Source organism: Pseudorasbora parva, chromosome 3 (genome assembly GCF_024679245.1).
Source record: "Pseudorasbora parva isolate DD20220531a chromosome 3, ASM2467924v1, whole genome shotgun sequence".
Taxonomy (NCBI): Eukaryota; Metazoa; Chordata; class Actinopteri; order Cypriniformes; family Gobionidae; genus Pseudorasbora; species Pseudorasbora parva.
Window position 1 is genome coordinate 34,908,579 of NC_090174.1, and position 19,945 is coordinate 34,928,523.

At 37.0% G+C, this 19,945-nt stretch overlaps 2 protein-coding genes across 7 annotated transcripts in view; both read left to right on the top strand.

Moving 5' to 3' along the window:
• tnpo1 (transportin 1) overlaps positions 1-8,341 on the top strand; it is a 31,642-nt gene extending 23,301 nt beyond the window's left edge. For 2 of the 3 annotated variants that reach the window (XM_067438603.1, XM_067438604.1), the window contains 5 exons: positions 2,856-2,931; positions 4,330-4,429; positions 4,516-4,590; positions 4,668-4,794; positions 5,673-8,341. In XM_067438603.1, the coding sequence (XP_067294704.1) occupies positions 2,856-2,931; positions 4,330-4,429; positions 4,516-4,590; positions 4,668-4,775 (359 nt within the window). In that variant the 3' untranslated portion in view covers positions 4,776-4,794; positions 5,673-8,341. Of the gene's footprint in view, positions 1-2,855; positions 2,932-4,329; positions 4,430-4,515; positions 4,591-4,667; positions 4,795-5,672 lie in introns of those variants that run through there. The other variant, XR_010904367.1, reaches the window with a different exon arrangement.
• A 499-nt stretch (positions 8,342-8,840) lies between these two features.
• Positions 8,841-19,945, top strand: part of fcho2 (FCH and mu domain containing endocytic adaptor 2) — a 51,576-nt gene continuing 40,471 nt past the window's right edge. For all 4 annotated transcript variants that reach the window (XM_067438617.1, XM_067438619.1, XM_067438618.1 and 1 more), the window contains exons 1-2: positions 8,841-9,064; positions 19,487-19,578. In XM_067438617.1, coding sequence (XP_067294718.1) covers positions 9,032-9,064; positions 19,487-19,578 — 125 coding nt within the window. In that variant the 5' untranslated portion in view covers positions 8,841-9,031. The remainder of the gene's footprint in view (positions 9,065-19,486; positions 19,579-19,945) is intronic.

Here is a 19,945-nt window from a genome sequence, read left to right on the forward strand (position 1 = left end):
CACAAAATATATCCCAGTTACACGGCACTCTAATTGGACTGCTCAAATTGAAGCTCTAGTCTGAGCCGTTAATGGCCGCCGGCATTTATGCCTTTTTTTAAATGAGGGTGAAGTGTAATGCTCCTAACATACTCCCACTGAAACAAGGGTACTTGTAGATGTGTTCCTGTTTGTCAATTTATTTCTGTTGTTTAAGTTACTTTTCTTTTTCAATGTGAATGCATATCTGCCAATAGATGTTGAATGTTGTTTAGTCAAGGACGGCTAATGTTTGATGCAGGATTGCTGATGTCTTGGTTATTAATGTCACAAAGACTTAAGTCCCTTTAAAAAAATCTAAGTAAGCATATGGTATAGGCAAATGCACTCTAAACATTTGTATTAACCAGTTTCAAAAGTGAGTCTATTAACACACTACCGTTCAAAAGTTTGGGGTCAGTAAGATGAATAAATAAACACATTTATTTAGAAAGGATGTATTCATTTGTTAAAAAGTTACAGCAAAGGCTTTTGCGTTGTTACAATTTTTTAAATTTAAAATAGAAATATATGTTCCTTTGAACATTCAATACAAAGAAACTGAAAAAACAATTGACAAATTTTGTTTCTGCAAAAATACTAAGCAGTAATGGCTGCTGGAAATTCAGCTTTGCCATCACAGGAAAAAAATAAAATAAAAAATATATTAAAAATAGAAAATATTTATTTTATTTAAAGGTGCACTATGTAGTATTTTAGCAGTAAAATATCCGAAAACCACTAGGCCAGTGTTATATATTTTGTTCAGTTGAGTACCTACAATATCCCAGATGTTTCCAACTATTTGTATATTGTGAGAAAATTGCTATTTTAACTAAGGACAGGGACGTTTCAGCATTGCATTTGAGGGAGTCGCCTGTCAATTGCGTCATATCTGCGTTATCCTCGGTTTCGGCTTTTATTTGGCAGGAGCGCTTTACTCTTAGCAGTGTGAACAACTGAACGCACGGAGTAAAGTCATAACATCGTTTTAAACACACTTAAATGTATCTAATATGATAAACAGAGCTCCATTACCTCAAAATCATAACCGGAAGAGCGGATCTGTGCAGGCGAACGGCGACTGTGTCCCGTCCCGTCATAATAAAAGTCCCGGTATTCGCGAGGCGGGTATTTGGTTAACAATCGCTCCAGCAGCTGTGCTCAGGTCCATAACACTCTGTCCTGCTCTGCTTTAGACTACAGTAACGTTAATAACCGCATGCATGAACGTGATTTCTGCCCGAGTCCTATTTTCCACCGGCTGTGATGAGAAGACCACATCTCCCAAGATGCTGCGCTCACTCTTTGCGTCATCAAACTACGATTTGTTTTGAATAGGCGCCCTCCAGTGGACGGAAAGCTGCATAGTGCACCTTTAATTGTAATGTGTCATAATATTATAGTTTTTACTGTATTTTTGATCAAATAAAGGCAGCCTCAAAGGGTTAGTTCACCCGAAAATTCTGTCGTTAATTACTCACCCTCATGTCGTTCGACACCCGTAAGACCTCCGTTCAAATTTGGAACACAAGTTAAGATATTTTTGTTGAAATTCGATGTCCCTTAAAAGATACTAAAGACTTCGGTTAAAAGTCCATCTCACTACAGTGGTTCTACAATACATTTATGAAGCGATGAGAATAATTTTTGCACAAAATAAAGAATAATTTGCGCACAAAAACTTTTCTCGTTGTTTCTTAAAATTATTGTAGAGCCACTGTAGTGAGATGGACTTTGTAACGATGTCTTTAGTGCTTTTTATCGGTCTTGAGAGAGGAAATTACATTGGTGTCAGTGGAGGCCTTTCTGAGCCATCGGATTTTAACTAAAATATCTGTTTTCTGAAGATGAACGGAGGTCTTACGGGTGTCGAACGACATTAGGGCAAGCAATTAATGGCATAATTTAAATTTTTGGGTGAGCTAACCCTTTAAGCATAAGTGACTTCCTTCAAAAACATTGAAAAATCTTCCAAACCCCAAACTTTTGAATGGTAGTCTATCTCTTTAAGGTGCAGGTTTTATATCATTAATGTTATGATGTTAAGTCTGTCTAATTTGTGAGTATTTGATCATCTACAGTATTTATCTACTAATTAATATAATAATGGTGGACCTGTGTTCCAGATCCTTTGAATCAGCCCATCCTGCACTGAACTGCGTTCTCTAATGAGCCAATCATCTGCTTTCTGCATGTCTCATTGGACTGTTCATAAATGCCTGTCTTTAATGAGAATGTTGCATAGTTTTGTGTCTCTTAAACTTAGGTCTCCCTCCTCTGTGCCTCTTAAGATCCTGGTGGAATCTAGTCCTCTCCATGTAGTTCGCTTGGCGTAATATGCATTTCTTAAAGAAACAAAAGAGACAGAAAGAAAGACAAGACTTTTCTGTTCTACTGAAGAAATTTTTTGTGAGTTTAAGGGAGAAATTCTTATAAAACAAGATTGTTTTCTGTAGTCTTCATCTTTAAAACAAGTTTTTTTTGGGAAAAGAACATGCAGTCTTGATGGTGATGTGGATACGTTACACAAATTTGGCGGACACTGAAAGTTTCTTTGAGCTGTAAAAAAGCCGTGTTTTCTAAGACTCCTCCCTTAAACGAGATCTATGTTTTTTAGTGTCATATTTTTACATTTGACCCTGTAGTCTGGGGCTGTGAAGAGCACTAGTGAAATCTTGTGTTTATTCTCATACACAGATTCTGTTGAGTTCTGTTTCTGAGTTGTCTGTTTGTTTGTTTGTTTGTTTGTTTCTTTTTGTTTTCTCCTCCCCCCCTCATTCGCTCATGTCTTGGTTGGCGTTTGGTGCTGTATAACCGTGATTGCGTTACCTTAGCAATAACAATTGGTCGTCTTGGTTACGTTTGTCCTCAAGAGGTGGCACCCATGCTACAGCAGTTTATAAGACCCTGGTGTGTATTATTCAATCTTTTATTTCATTCATTTCCTCTTTCTGTCTATTTTCTTTCTTACTGTCTACTTTCTTTCTTTCTTTCTTTCTTTCTTTCTTTCTTTCTTTCTTTCTTTCTTTCTTTCTTTCTTTCTTTCTTTCTTTCTTTCTTTCTTTCTTTCTTTCTTTCTTTCTTTCTTTCTTTCTTTCTTTCTTTCTTTCTTTCTTTCTTTCTGTCTACTTTCTCTCTCTCTCTCTCTCTCTCTCTCTCTCTCTCTCTCTCTCTCTCTCTCTCTCTCTCTCTCTCTCTCTCTCTCTCTCTCTCTCTCTCTCTCTCTCTCTCTCTCTCTCTCTCTCTCTCTCTCTCTCCAAACCTTGTCCCAGTGTTCTTGAAAAAGCTCCTGCTTTTCTTCATGCCTTGCGCTAGTATAGGAACGTCCAGAATTGTATAAACAAAGCATACAATTTCGCCCAGCATAATATTTATATCTTCTTGCAAAACAAAAAGCCATGCAAGAAGACACAGCAGGAGGCCTTTTCAAGACATTTGAGAGAAGGCATCCCTCTCTTTCTTTCTACCTTTCTCTCTGTTCTGTATGATTCAGTCTAAATCATTGCCAACCATGTGACTAACCCTGTCCCTCTAGGTCTTGTTGTTTAATTTGCCTCAGTAGCACCTTCATGTATTCTCAATTGATTTATTTCAGTTTTCACTTCTGTTTTCGTCTTTTATTGTCGCTATCTAACTACTAATTGAGTGCATGGGGTAATATCAAATGCTTGCTGGTTTCAGGAAACAAAATCGCTAGTTATCTATGGATAAAAAGAAGAGAATTGGAAACCTCCCCATTAGATGTGGAGTCTTTTAGCTGCATGATTCTATCCCGGAATGCTTGCCCCAAAATTTGCACTAGTTTAACTCTATAAACTAGCAGCTGACAGAATACATGGTGCTATATAGACATTGCATTTGTTGTAAGCATTGTATTTATTCTAAAGAAGTTGGTTGTTTTACCACAAAAGTAGCTGAAGATCTTCATAAACATTAAATATTAACATAATTACTTTAGAAGGTAGATGTACACGATTCAGAACCAATAATATTAATGATAAAGAAAAAATAAATATGATTTAAATTTTCTGTAAAATTATTGTGGGATTGTTAGGAAATATTTCAACAAGCTGAACTCTTCAGGTAAACCCAAAAGCTACTTTTCGGATTCAACAAGAGAATGATTTCATTACAAGAAGATAACAAAATTTTGGTTTCTCTATTGACCAATCTCAGTGATTTAAGACGTTTGCTCGTCCCAAGGTGCTCTGAGGTGATAGTCATGATATTATGTTGATTATGTGTTAGTCCACAAGAAAACTAACCGCACAGGCTTGTTATATGAAAACTGGTTCTTCCCTTCACTAGGTGCACATCTCTTCGCAATATAAGAGACAATGAAGAAAAAGACTCTGCGTTCAGAGGACTCTGCACCATGATCACGGTCAACCCTGGTGGTGTGGTGCAGGTACGACACGATCTTCTCAGTTATGTCTCGGAGTGCTCTGACAATCGAAAATCATCCTCTTTGTTTTCTTTACCATCCCTCTTCAGGACTTTATATTTTTCTGTGATGCTGTAGCATCCTGGATGAACCCAAAAGACGATCTTCGAGAAATGTTCTATAAGGTAGAGCAATGATTGTGAAAAACCTTCAAGATGATTGCGAATGCATGCTTCATACTTAAGTGTGTGTTCCCTGTTAGATCTTGCATGGGTTTAAGAACCAGGTTGGAGACGAGAATTGGAGACGCTTTTCAGACCAGTTTCCCCTTCCACTCAAAGAGAGACTTGCAGCCTTCTATGGGGTGTAGATGTTACCTTATTGAAGAGGTACATTTCCATGAGATTTTCTAAGCAAGACAATCTATTCAAAGCTTCTTTATTAGGATCTCTCTGATGCACGGTGACATTTTGATAGCCTTTAGTTTAGCCCACATTGCCCAGTTCATACATTAGGTACCAAACAGAGATCAATTTAGAAGCAAGCAAACACCTTCACGTTTTCCTGTATTTAAATACAGTTACACAAATAGTTGAAAAACCAAGTATGGCGACGGAAAATAAAACGTGGTGCTTTTCTAAGTGGTTTAAAAAGGGTAACTGTAATAATAACTTTTGAGAGTACTTCGACTCGGTGCAGTAAAAAGTCATGCCTGAAAAAATCCTCTCCCATACTGACAGACATGAAAGAGGGAGAGGGAGATTTGAGGGAGGATTTTTCAGCCGTGACTTTTTACTGCGGCGAGTCGAAGTACTCTCAAAAGTGCTATTCCGCCACACATTATAGTTATCCCTTTTAACCTGCTTAGAAAAGCGTCACGTTTTATTTTCTGCCACCATACTTGGTCGTTCAACTATTAGTGTAACTGTATTTAAATAGGGGAAACGTGGAGGTGTTTGGTCGCTTCTAACTTGATCTCTGTTTGGTACCATATATAGTGAATGAACTGGGCTTAGTGGGCTAAGCTAAATGCTTAATGCTAAATGCAGATCATCACCGCGCGTCAGAGAGATTAAGCACGCGCACTGAGACAATAGAGGTATGTATCAACTCGTCTTAGTTAAGAGAATAACATAGTTTAATATGAAAAAGTGGTGGAGTATCCCTTTAATAATCGTTTTTGTAAAGTGTTACAGAGATTTACTTACTAATGATACTGCACGTGTAACATGAATCTAATTTTCTCTCTTTCTCTCTTGTTCTTCAGCTTATTCACTATGGGAGAGGATGGGAACCTCTGATACCCAGGGCATATGTTGCCCTTTACCTGGGGGGAAGGGTGGTCTAGCAGGGGAGGGAGCCATACGGCCCACTGGACCCCTGTAGATGGGGTGGGAGGGAAGTGTTAGTTAAGGCACTACTCGACGACACCTCGCCAAGCCAAACCAAAATAGGGAGGAAAGCTTTTCATCATGACATAACAATCAACTATGAGGGTGAAAACAAAATACGTTGTTAGCGTTCATTCATTAGGGCACTTAATGTAACGGGACATCCAGGGGTAAAAAAACAATGACATGAAGGTATGTGTAAACTCTGTATTGTTGCAGTCCTGACATAGGAAAGTGCCTGGAGACGAGCTCTGAAAGCTTAAAAAAAAAACAGGTTTTGTTTATTTTTTGGACTGTATCAGTTAGAGGGGTGGGTGTGATGTAAATCTCAACTGGACGCTAAGCATAAGTCCCTATGCATGGGGTGTTGTAGGGTATAGCTCGACTGCATGAAAGCGTGCAGACCGTATTTTGTGTACCAGCTATGCACAGCAGTAGACGGTAAACCTTTAAAGATGGTAAATGCTAAAAACGTACCATATTTTAGACACTCCGTCTGAAAGGTAACACAATGTAACTAGAGATGCAAGTCCTCTCATATCATTGATGGTGAAAAGGTTTTCATCTTTGAACATTTCTTTTAGACCGGCAGTGATGCGAAGATAAAGGAATAAAATCGGAATGACTGCATAACTTTTATTTATTCTTTTCTAAATTTGTCTTGGTAAATTACGTTCGCATGCGCAAAGCGAGAGGGATGACTCCATATTAACACGGTGAAGATGTTTGAGCAGTTCAAACATCTGATTCATCGCTCTGTACGAGGCTTTAATATTCCAGAGTCTTGACATGGATCCAAACTAGTGAACCCTAAACACACATTTTGTTCATTTGAGACATCCGTAATTTCTTTTTGCTTAGTTTGCTCAGAGCATGATTTTGAAGATGCTTGTAATATCTGTTTTGACTGATCGGGTTAATCTGGATGTTTAGTTGTTTGATTTGTGCATGTTGGTGGCCCAATGAGCAATCTGTTTTTCTAGCCCCCCCCCATACAGACCAGTTTTAATAATGTGTTTTTTCCACACATACGCAATAGGTGACGTGTTTTCCATCCACATATTGCTTTTGTGACTTTTATTTAGTTTCGTTACCTCGTGCATGAAGTTTAAAAAAACGTCCCACATTGTGTTGTGTGTAATCCTGGACAGTACAGTGCTTGTGAAGGCAGTATTTGTGTCCCTCATGTGAATATTAGCAAGCCTTAAAATGTCTGAATGTATCCCAGTGTGTGAGGATGTCTGTATTAAGAACTTTGTGCTTAAAAGTTGCTGCCACTTTAGTCTCAGACAGACAAGACTGATGTTCGTACTCATCTGGAGACCCGTGAAATGTTTTTTTTCAGGTATACTTTAAGATCCAGATTCAAACTGATCCAGCTGATAGGTCAGACTTTTAAGGAAATGTTTTACAATTTTTCGATCTGAACACCGTGGGATACTGTCAGGTGTTTCTGAGCCTGTGTTGTGCTGGTGTATTTCTGCAAAGTGTTTTTATTTTCTTCAGTTTGTCTGTCACATTCCAGCTGTTTTACATTTGCAACCGAATAGAGATGTTGGCGTTCTTCTGACTAAAAATATATGAAAAGAACAAACACAGAAACAAGATGTAGGCTGATATTATGAATGTTAAGTGTCGTCTTACACATGAATGCTGCTATGTGTTGTAATTCTACTTGAATATTTTATGTTGTAGAGACCTCAGGAGGTATGTTTACTTAATTTTTTTTCTGTTTTAATTTTTTTAATGTATGCCTTTCTCTGCTGTTCAGTCTCCCATGTTTCATAATAATACTATTAATAATAATAATAATAATAATAGAGAAATTCACTCTAATCCATTCTGCTGCTGGTGAATATCCTTTTTTTTAAACTTGCATATTTTTGTCACTGTCTCCTCGTAAAGGAATGTAAACCTTTTTTTAATTAGTGGAGATATAATATCAGTTAGTAGACACTTGTATAGCTTCATGTGGGGATACTATTGAAGAAACTGGCCCTTATGTATGTGAACATTTGTTATTTATGAAATATAAATGCAGTATATACTGTAACGCCTTGAAGTTAAACTTGAGTTTTTGGGGGTGGGGGTAAACATACGGCCATGAGACTTGGAGATTGCACAGTGATGAAACTAATAGTTTTACATTTTTTTTCTCTCCTTTTCTTTTTGTGTTCAAAAGTACAAAATGTAATGTTCTAAATGTTGTGTCCCCACCCTAGACTGCACCAACTGCTGTATAGTTATATGTGTGGAAATTAAGAAAATGTAATAATGAAGGAAACCTTTGCTCAAAAGCTCCCTTTTTCTGGTCCGAGAGCAATTTCATTTATAGTGATTTTCGACTTTTATTTTATAATCTGATTTTGAAGAAAGATTAAAATATAGAAAGTAATCATTTTTAGGGGCCACCAAATATTTTGGATCATGCAAAGAATATATATTGTACTGTAGAAATTTTGTAATGATATTTGTATGACATTGTTATGGACGTGAGTTTGTTTCACTGCTTGGATCTGTACATTGATAAGAATAAACCCTTTTAAAAAAATCACTGATTACATTATTTTGTCCAATGAATTTCAAAGGTATTAAATATAAAGGTTTGACACGTTTGGGAATGCAGGCACTGATTCAAATACTTTTTTTTTTTTTTTATGTTCTGGCCTTTTATTTTTTACATTTAAATGCACAATAACTTCAGCATGTTTAAGTTATCTTTAATACCAAGCGATATACCTGCTAGCTATACAATTCAATTATAATTTACATATCCTAAATAAGGACATTTGACAGTGTCCAACCAAGATCGGTAATTCATTATACTGTGGCCTTTCAGTAACATCTCTAATATATTATTACCACATTTCGCAGTATATTCAAATATGATTATTAGGCCAGTAAGTGTTTACACACTAAGGATTTGAATTTTACAGTGGAACATGTAAATAACACGATTGCATCATGGGAATGCAATTCTTGAAACCGCCACTAGCATCGCTGTTTCTTTATAATAATTATCTCAATGAAATACTGAACTGAAGTGGAGGGGTGAAACGCAAGTGAGGAGGTGGAGTCGTGTTCAGAGCAGAGGAAAACCCAGCAGAAGAGCAGGAAAAAAGAGGAAAAACCACCAGACACAACAACATCGGGGGGAGGACGGTGGATTTAACTGAGCCAACTGAGGCAATTCAAATTAAGAAAAGCGCCGCTGTGAAGAAGGGAGGACAGCAAGATGATAACGCCCTATTTCCTGGAAAATTTCTGGGTAGGTTGTTTATGCAGTGTTCTTATTTGGTTTTGCGGGTTAAAGACAACTCTTCAGCTCTACTCGTCTGTCATTCTTTAAAGTGGTACGAAATGCTTGATTTCTGGGGCTGTTCTTCGTGTTTTGATTCACACCGGCCATTGTTGGGATAATACCGGTGAAACATGTTAGAGGCAAGCACGAGAGCATACTGGCCTGTTGCCCCCTCACTTTTCTCGGAGAATGCCGTCCAGCTAGACCGGGGATTGGGCCTCATTACATCCATCTGACAGACAGCCAACTACGTTCCACCTCCGTTCCTTCTGATTGGCTGTCGGCAACGTCTTGGAATGTTAATGATCCTATTCTGCAACACCATTGAATGTTACGGCTGTCAATCACAGTTCTGTCCTGCTCTAGTTCTTCCGTAATGAAATTAGACCGGAGACCAGAATGTTTTATAAAGTTTTGTGTAGTGTAGTTATATAATTTATTCATATGTGAACCGTGTAATAATCAAGGGGGTAATCTAGCGCTCGGAAAGCGTTCCACCCCTAGGGGCTGCCATTGCTAACCAAGCCATCACCTGCTGTTAGCATCCCATTGACTCCCATTCATTTTTGAGTCACTTTGACAGTGAATAACTTTACATCAGAGGTGTTTAAAGACTCCATTTGTCCATTGTATATTTCTAAAGAAACACGACAATGTATAAAAGGCTCCATTACCTTGTATCTTACACTATCGCCCCGCAGAAGCTGTTTTTGTAAAAATAGGCTAACGATTGCGTCATAACCAACGCGACCCTGTCGCACAGTTGAGAAATTACCGTATAGACCTGAGGAGACGCTCGCAGGCAATCTTTTACTGTCTATGAGACAGTCGGGGGGACGTGGAGACATGTCCTGGAGACTAGTCTGATAAAGTCAAGGGGGAAGAATGGGTAGAAGCCCATAGTGAGCCAAAAGCAACGGGAGAAAATATTTAAACAACGTGATTCAGCTTTCGCTTTCCACATCTACTAGAAGACTCACAGCTGTCAGACAGGAGGCTCACGTCACATCTACGTCGTCAAGCTCAGTCTGAGCCTGCGCAGTTCGCTCAGCCATCAGGAAGTGAGTGCCCCTAGGTTGACTTCATTATTTCGCCGTAGACGTCAATGGGGTCGCTGTGTCCATTTCTTTTACTGTCTATGGTAATAATTAGTAATGTCTCTATTCGTGTTTATCGATTTACTATAAAGTTTGACCTAATCAAAATATGCCTCCTTTTACTTATAGGGACACTTTAAATGTGAATTTAGGCTGACTTTTAAAGCTATAGTTTGACCAAAAATGAACATTCTGCCATAATTTACCCACTCACTCTCATCTGGTCCTAAATATGGTTCTCTTTCTGCTGTGGGACATAAAATAAGGTATTTTGTACCCTACAGTCTAAGAACATTTTCACCAAAATGGTTTGGTTACTAACATTCTTCAAAATATCCGCATTTGTGTTCTGCAGAATGTTTGGAATTACATGACAGAATGCTATATTTTCGTTTTAATGTTATCTGCATAACATCTAAGTTTGCGTTGCATTAGTCAGACAGGTTTTAGAAAATGACAGAATTTTCACTTTTCCCTTTAAGGATTGACAGCCTCAGTCTATTCACTTTCGTTGTATCTTTTTCTATTTATAAAAGTAGAACATTTCCTTTATTGTTCCACAGAGAAAGATTATTTATTTATTTATTTCCAATTTTAGTGTAATATCACTTTAAGAAGAATGAGGTGTTCAGGTTTGATCACGCAATCTGTCATCATCATCTTTCACATTCCACAGACATTAAGAATCTAGTCATGTTTAAAAAATAACTCTTTCCCTATTTACAATAAAAGTTCATGAGGGCTTTGGTTCTGATTAAAGTGAATTAATTACCTAAGTGATAGAATGGATAGAACCTAATGCTGTATGTGAGCATCCCAGAAGATTCCTCTGTTGTGATGTGCCGTATTTGATCATGGTTTAACCATTAAACAGCATCTGACTGCCAGAAGTGTTAAGCTAAGTATGAGTAAGCATGGTGAGAAAGTGAGCAGTTTTAAGCTGTGACTGTCAAAATAGGAGATGGGGGTAGATGAAGAGAGATGTGGGTTTGCAGAGCTGTGGATTTTTGTTCTCAATCAGGCCTTTGTGTTGAGGCCTCAGTGAAACAGGGACGCCTATGATCAGCTGTGTGCTTGTAATGCAGGGCACAGACATACACACAGATACCTTCAGACAGAGAGCCACACTCCTTCACTGAAGCTGTCAAGCTCAAAAATGTATGCAGGGAAGGGAAAGACTCAAATAGTGTCTGCCATGACATCATCATTATCATCTCTCGAAATCAATCTTCTTTGCCCTCAAGCGTCTGCCGCCCACAGTTGTGACAATTTACCCTAAACCACCCACAACAAAGGGGTGTGTGAAGGAAACCCTTTTAGACTTATTTCCTACAGTCAAATACATGCAACCACAGATTTCCTCTCATGCCGAAGAGCACCGTGTGACATTTCTAGTGAGCTTTTGACCTCTGCTGATATCGCACATTCTCCTCTGTTGGTTTTTTTGGTTGTTCAGAACTTCTGTTACAGTCAGAAGACACCTGCTTACAGGAAATGTATCTGGTTGAGTCATACTGCAGAAATCGGCTTTTAGGCCTTCATGAGAACTTGTTATTTTTTATGTATGGTTATATTCGTAATTTGTAAAGTCTAAAACGTCATAACAGTTATTTATGACATGCATGCCGTTTTCCGATTACACTTACATTAATTAAGTCCCGTTTCCACCAAAATTACCCGGAACAATTTGTACCAGGAACTTTTTTTACAGGAACTTTTCTCCCCCCCCCAGACATGCAACTGTCTGCGTTTCCACTGCGATCTAAAGTTATGTGAAGATTAGGCAAATTAGTCCGGTGATGTAGGACTGCGCTCGACTGCTCCACCAAGTCAGTGACGGATAGTAATCATTTTTGCGTGTACCGATTGAAAGATTTAGTGGACTATTTTACATGAGACGATCTGGTGTTTACATGTGATGACTTTCAATCGCAATCATTTTATCACATGCAGTTTGTGTGCCGCATCAAAAATGTCAACGCTGTTTGTTTTCTCCACCAGCTGGAATGTGTTAACTGTAGCCATAGCAACTCTTAACGGCCACCAGGACTAATACAGTATTATTCTTAAGGGGGTCGCACACCGGACGCGGAGCTCGGCGGCGCGCCGCGCAGCGTCTCAGGTATCGCACACCGGACGCGCACATTTTAAAAGGCTACGTTTATCATACATTTCCCCTAAATATGTTTAGACTTTATTCATGCTGTTGAACTCAGAATGTAAAACAAATGTGTCTTGTAGCAAAGGTTGAAATCAGTATACCTTAACGATAATATACTTTTAATATAAAGCCTTGAAATGGCGCTCTGTGGCGCGGCAGGATTTAGAACAACTTCCTGAGTCGCCGCGGACAGGCGCCGAATGCCGCCACCGGTGTGCGTACACTCATTGAAAACAATGTGTTCGAATTTTAAAGACGTGGCGCGCCGCCGAGCTCCGCGTCCGGTGTGCGACCCCCTTTAGATTTCATTTGACGTCACATAGTGGCGCGGCCGCCATTTGTAGGACTGAATTGCAACATGCGTCTATCTGCTGTGCTGTGGGCTGTGACAACTGCAAATAAAATAAACATAGATTAACATTTACAATATCCACAAAAACCCTGAGTGTCGTCAGAAATACTTTGCTTTTTTCGGCTAACTTTTAACAATCATTTATAATAATAAAGTACTAAAATGAGATCACAAAGACATCGTCGGCAGTATTCACAACAAAGAATATTTCGTTATGTAGGCTACTGACAGGTGCAATATTTAAACATTTAAAACAATATCAAATACAAGTGAACAGATCAGCCAAGTGAGAACAGAATTAAGTTTCACTTTTGTTCTGATTAACTTAAATGACGGACTGAAGGAGCTCGTGCAATCATTAAGACCAAATGCACAATGTTGAATCCAATAGACATGCATCCGATTTCACAGCTTACATTCGGTAGTCGATATACGTAGCCGACTGTGTTTACTATTATATTTTTGGCATACCTTTATGATTATTTTACTCGTTCAAGTGCAAGCCATGCTTCCTGTGTTTGTGCTATTGATGAAGTGCCATATGCTGCGCAGTAAACAGTAAATCTAATCACCATATAGGCAAAACGTTTTTTCTTCAAGAATGAAAGAAGTGGCATCGATGTGTTGCTGTAAAACTGCAACAACAAAAAAGTGCAAATAGGCTACTTAACCTTCCATAAACACAGACTTTACACAGAAAGAAAAATAGCTACTTACTCCAACCTATGGTGAAGTCATTACCAACGTTTAAACAAATTTTGTTGATTAATCATATGTTTGGCAACGTTATTCTCTAAGGGTAATATTCAACGGTTATAGTAGGGTACATGAAAAATGTGCCGTGCGACCGCACGTCAATATATGCTTCTTTCAACAGGATGTGAGTGAAATGGAAATAGCTAAGCCCTGTAACACCAGCAATATTCATCTAAAGCAAATGAAAAGAGTTTGATTTTCTTTTTCTTTTCTTTTTTTGAGTGGTTTATAGGGGTGGACGATATGGCAAAAATATTGCATTAAATATTTGTAGTATGATCAGTTGTTTATTTACTGAATAAAACGTAAAAAATCAACTACATAGACTTCTATGAATTAAATATACACTGATTCTTATTTAAGCTATACTGAAGTTATTCAGTCAAGAGCAGAGAGTAATTTTCTCTATGTATTTTGTAGTTTGATTAACGTTAATAACAGAGACAGGAGCAGGCTGCTGTCACTTTATGATCTAATGCACAGATCTTATCGCATTGCTAAAAATGTGATGTGAATGTACATTCAGTGTTGTACAGTATGTTGGGACTGTGGCGCCAGAACTGCATCTTATAGAATGTGCACTGTTACAAGATACTATGATATATCTTCAAAGGCAGATCGTGGAGACATTTGAATCGTTCACAATCTAAAATTGTAATGTCGCTCACCCTTAATTTAGATTAGATGATTAATTTAGTTATAGATGATTAAAATCAAAATGGCGACAGATCTTTTCTTCTGTATTGTGACCCAGGCTTGACATTAACACGCCAAATGCGGGTACATTTTAGCTGTAGCAGTTAAGGCAACCACTCCCACTAACCAATTTGGCAGGTTGAATATAATTTCAGCCAAATGAAGTGCCAAGATCGTTGTATCACAAAATTACAATTCAATTACAATTCTTTATGAACATGGATTTAGTGAAAGGGAGATAGGCGGAATCGTACTGAATGACACACAACGGAAGCGCTTCCGCCTATCCCGCCTTCACTAAATGCAAGTTAATCTTGCATGAACACAGTCGTTATGGCTTAAGTGTACGGTAAACAGGTGGGTAATAACTGGAAATGTGTCAGAATATTACATCTATCCATGCATTCAGCAGCTCTATGAAATACCTGTCTGTAATTAATGTTAATCAAACAACTGCAGATGTTAAAATATATATATTTTTAAATGTACTATTGTTTTTGTAATTTGCTAATTTGTTCTTTTATATATAGCCTAACAAAAATAACTCGTACCATATTAAATGTCTCATGTTATGCTCATATTGCCCACCTGCACAATGTTTTGATTTGGGTGGTCACTGCATCTGAAAGTTTGAAAGGGTTTTAAATCTTCTAAATCAAGTAAAATTACTCAAAATCAAGTCATTTAAGCATGCCTGTGTCAACTTTAATTGCGTTAAATATAATTTCCAAACAGCAAAATTGTAGCATGTGAAAATGCTGAGTGGCTAACTTTGGAAAACACTAGCCACAGTGGCTGGTGAGCCAAAAAGTTCATGTCAAGCACTGATTATGACATGCATTCAAGTGCAGCAGATTATTGAAAAAGAAAACAATGTAGGGCGGTTGATTGGTGATGCGGGTATTTTACTCGAAAATGAATTCAAGCTTGCAGTCAATTGTGAAGGGCCTGTGTTAAAGCAGACTAAATGATTGGAGTCTTTGTCACCAGAGAAGTCTGTTGTTTTCACTGGGAGATCAGTCAATAAAAAAAGTGCTTAAAAATAAATCTAATGCATGGATAAATTGTTCACAATATATACAATAACATGCATTTAGAAAATAGCTTGGGTGAGTTAAAACTATAGAATGCTAAAGCTTTTTTATGTTGTGGCTTTGCAGGACAGGACATTGAAACACATCAATAATTGGGTGGGTTCAATATAATTTATTGTTAATAGAAAATATATTTTAATAATATGCTGCCTTTTAAAAAAAAAAAAAAGTGTCTAAATGAGACATTAGAGATCTTTGTTATGTTTCCATTGATCGACAATAACATGCGTCTGTAGGACAGATGCCCCGAGCACAGATGCAGATCACCCCGCTTAAACGGGGAGGTCAGAAGGTCATGTGAGGGACTCAACGCTGCGGGGATGAAAGGGATCCAGCTAAACTTTGACACCGTTGACGTCTAGATATTTTGCTCTGCTCATTGTTGATGATTTACCATACAGTATTTGCTTTCAGATGGGCGGTGTGATTTTGAGTAACTGAGTTACTGTAAGTGTAGATATTTTCATGTTCGGTCTGCGTTTATGTTATAAACAGCCATTTAGCCGACTGCTTTGATTTGTGATCTGACCACCACTGAGTAATCTTCCATATGCAACAGGTGTTGTTGTGCATTGGATATGCGTTACAGAATTACATTTCCTCAGACTGAAATTTGTTATATTGCTATTTTATTCCAAAATGCTTGTGAAAAATATATGTATTGTTTTAGATCATTTCATATAAAGATCATTTTAAAGGTGATATCATTTTTAATGTATAATAATATTAAATATGTAAATAATAACAAATGATTTGGGTCTCTGTTAGGAAAAAGTAAATCTTTGATGCTGTGAGTGTGGTTTTATTTGCTAATCTTCATCTCTGAAGACGCACGTAATGCATACTGATATATAATCACAATTCAAATCTCTGTGCTCTCTTGAACTGATTCAAACGAGAAGCCAGGATGTGTCAGCTATGCCAATTTTAGCATGCTTTGTAATGTTTATTATGCCTTTTCATGGGTTTCGGTCGAGCAGATGGCTGTGGACTAAACCAAGCATTAAACCAGGCAGTTAACTTTCCCAGACTGCGTGTTAACTCATACATTACTTTTAAAGCTAATGCATTTTAAAGGTAGTATGCAGAGTATTTTGTAAGGGTAAAGCATGATAGATTACAGGTGTCTAAATTTGCGGTTGGTGGAAGGAATTGAGCATGGAGTTTTTTGCATTTGATAAATTTGCATCGAAAAAATGAATTGTGTTTGCGAGACAAGCGCATGGGCGCACGTTCAATCCAAGCACACACATTAGTGCCTTTATGCCTTCTCTTGTGTGTTTTGGCTTTAAATAGGAATTCTGTTTGGTTTGACCCGAGCCAGATTGTGGTTTAAACACCCTCACAGAAATACAAACATGCACAAAGGCACAACATTAGAGTCAGCAAGCATTTTCCAACGCTGAATTTAGCAACTTCCACCTGCATGTTTTGTTCTTCCCCATCCACCACTGAATGTCTAGATATTTATCGAACTTCTCTTTTTTTAACATCAAGGATTTATAGCAGGTCACAGATATTTGGCAATGTTTTTGCAAAGCCATTGTGGATGGATGTCAGAAAGTAAATGGGATAATTATGTTTGTACTTGATAAATAGAAACTAAACACAGCATGTCATTTTCTGTGACATCTGAGACCAGATATCTAACATTCTGGCACACTATTGTTTTACACAGTGCGACATTGTTATATTTCCCATCACAAGTGTAAACAATGCTTAAAGGGATAGTTCACCCTCAAGCCTTCCTAGGTGTATATGACATTTTTCTTTTAGACGAATACAATCGGAGTTATAGTAAAAATGTCCTGGCTAATCCAAGCATTATAATGGCAGCCCAAAATCTGAAGCCCACCGAAGTGCCTCCATCCATTATAAAAGTAACCACACGGCTCTGGGGGTTAATAAATGCCTTCTGAAGTGAATCGATGCGTTTGTGTAAGAAAACTATCCATATTTAACATATGAGTTCAATATGTTAATATAACATATAAGTACAATATCTAGATTCTGGCAGACTGCACCAATATGCAATTTACGAAGAAATATGGAATGCAGTCTTTTGAAAGCTAGACATATTATCTTTATAACGTGTTAAATATGGATATTTTTCTTTAAAAAAAATTATTGATTTGCTTCAGAAGGCATTTATTAACCCCCTGGAGCCACGTGGATTGGGCTACTTTTATAATGGATGAATGCACTTTCTTGTTCTTAATTTTAGACTGCCATTACCTACCATTGTAATGCTTGGATTAGCCAGGAACTTTATTTATTTTTTATTTTTTATTATTAAATTATTTAAAAAATATTGTACGCCTAGGATGGTTTGAGGGTGAGTAAATCATGGGGTAATTTTATTTTTTTGTGTGAACTAGGCCTATCCCTTTAACCAAATTAAGGGCAGTGTCCTCCTGTTAAGTATAAAAGTCAACTGAAAAGGATGCAACTCAACAAAACAAAGTGACAGTAAAATTCTGTGTGATGACGATTTATGACTGACATCATGTGCTTTTAAAGACACAAAATAAGTCATGTGGGCTGTGTGGACCAATCACAGAACAAACTGGCATGCAAGGATTAGATGCCCAAAGCATATTCCTTAGTTTGTTGTTATTTTCCTATTGTATTTTTTAATCACTGCATTCCTCGCCTTGGTCACTTTCTGCAGTGCTTGACTTTCCTGTTGCTGTTCTTTTAACACATACACTCACACAATCGTAAAATCTCACACAGATCTTAGTTGTCCCGTGCTCTACAGGAAACACACTGCATGATATTTGCTGTGTCCACAAAAACTGATGTGGAAGTTACACACAGTATAAAGTTGAGAGGAAAGCTGTTTATTTTATGCTGATGTTTTTGCAGTATTGGTCATATCAATGTAACATAGAATCTTCTCTGAAATACTCCACAATCTAATTTTAAAATGAAAACAGATTATTTTCCTTGGAGGTACACTACCGTTAAAAGGTTGGGGGTCCGAAGATTTCATTTTTCTTTTCTTTTTTAAAAGAAAGTACTACTTTTTTATTCAGTAAAGATGCATTAAAATCATCAAGAGTGACAGCAAATATTTGAAATAAAATATTACAAACTATATTTCAAATAAATGCTGTTCTTTTGACCTATTTGTTCATCAATGAATCCTGAAAAAATACTGCTTCCACAAAAAATATTTTGCAAAAACAAATATATTTTCAACATTGTTGATGTATAATGAATATTTCACAAAAAAGCACCAAAATCAGCATATTAGAATGATTTCTGAAGGATCATCATGTGGCACTGAACACTGGAGTAATCATGCTGAAAATTCAGCTTTGCCACCACAGGATTAAATTACATACAAATATATTTAAGTAGGAAAAAAATTATATTTATTAACATTATTTTATTTATATATTATTTTAACTTATACTAGTGTTTTTCCCCTTTTTTCTTGTGGTTCTCTTTAAATCACTGGTTGAACTCCCGTGGTGTGCCAGATATCTGTGTTTTCACAGTTGGCTTTTGAGAAATGCTAATAGAATAGCTTACAGTTTAGCTTGTTTTGGGTTGGTTCATTAATCTGATGTATTTGATGTATTAGAGCATATGATTGATTGTGTCTTTTAATAGATAACAGATGAATTTATAGTGGCTCAGAGCAAGTATGCTGAACAAACACAACTTTTATTTTTTATAATAATATTCAATCCCATCTCTCTTTTAAGGCATGTATATAAAGAACAAGTCTACATTTGTACATACATGTATCTATCCTTAACTCATAGTAAAACGAAAACATAATTTATATGTGTGTGTATATGTGTGTGTTTCTTTCATTACAAAATTAAAAGAGGCATCAGACTTCACTTCAGATCTGAATTATGCATTAGTTTAGCATTTGCATTTTTAAAATGCTGATATCGGACACTTGTAGCATTGTAACCTAGGTAACTATGAACCCCTTTGCGCAATTCAGATCGACCTTACAGCTCTGACTTTCTCTCAAGCGGGCACAAATACAGAAATTATGTTGCGGATGAACATGGTGGACCAGTCCGCTTTGAGAAGTCAGCTTGATACCATTCAGACAATGACAGCAATGATTGTTGAGAAACCTAAAGCGGTAAACAAATGCCTGCATCATGATGGCATACATTTGGCTCTGTTACTTGACAATGCTTCTTGTTTTTGTATTGATGTAGTGATGTTGTTTTTAATTCATTTGCATGTTCTTTTTGGCAGGGCGATAAAAACAATGGATTTGATGTACTGTACCACAACATGAAACATGGCCAGATATCCAGCAAGGAGCTATCAGACTTCATCAGAGAAAGGTAAAACTCTTTGTTTGATTGTTTAATTACGTTTATAGTTTAAAAATCATTTTTGTTCATTGATATAAAGTTGAAATAAAATATAAAATGTTAGATGAAAAGCCTAAACTTAAGCAGACATTAGAAATGTTGCCTTGACAACTAACTAAAATAAAATAAAGTAATAAAATTACTAAAACTAAAACTGACAAAATAAATGAAAGCCAAATAGAAATATATTACAAAAACAACAAATACAAATAAATTAAAACAAAAATATATAAAACTAATTCAAAATATTAATGATACTGTAACACTATAAATAATGCTAAAATTTCTGTTATTAACCACTAGTTTTGACTAGGTGTCTTGACCACTAGTTCTGAAT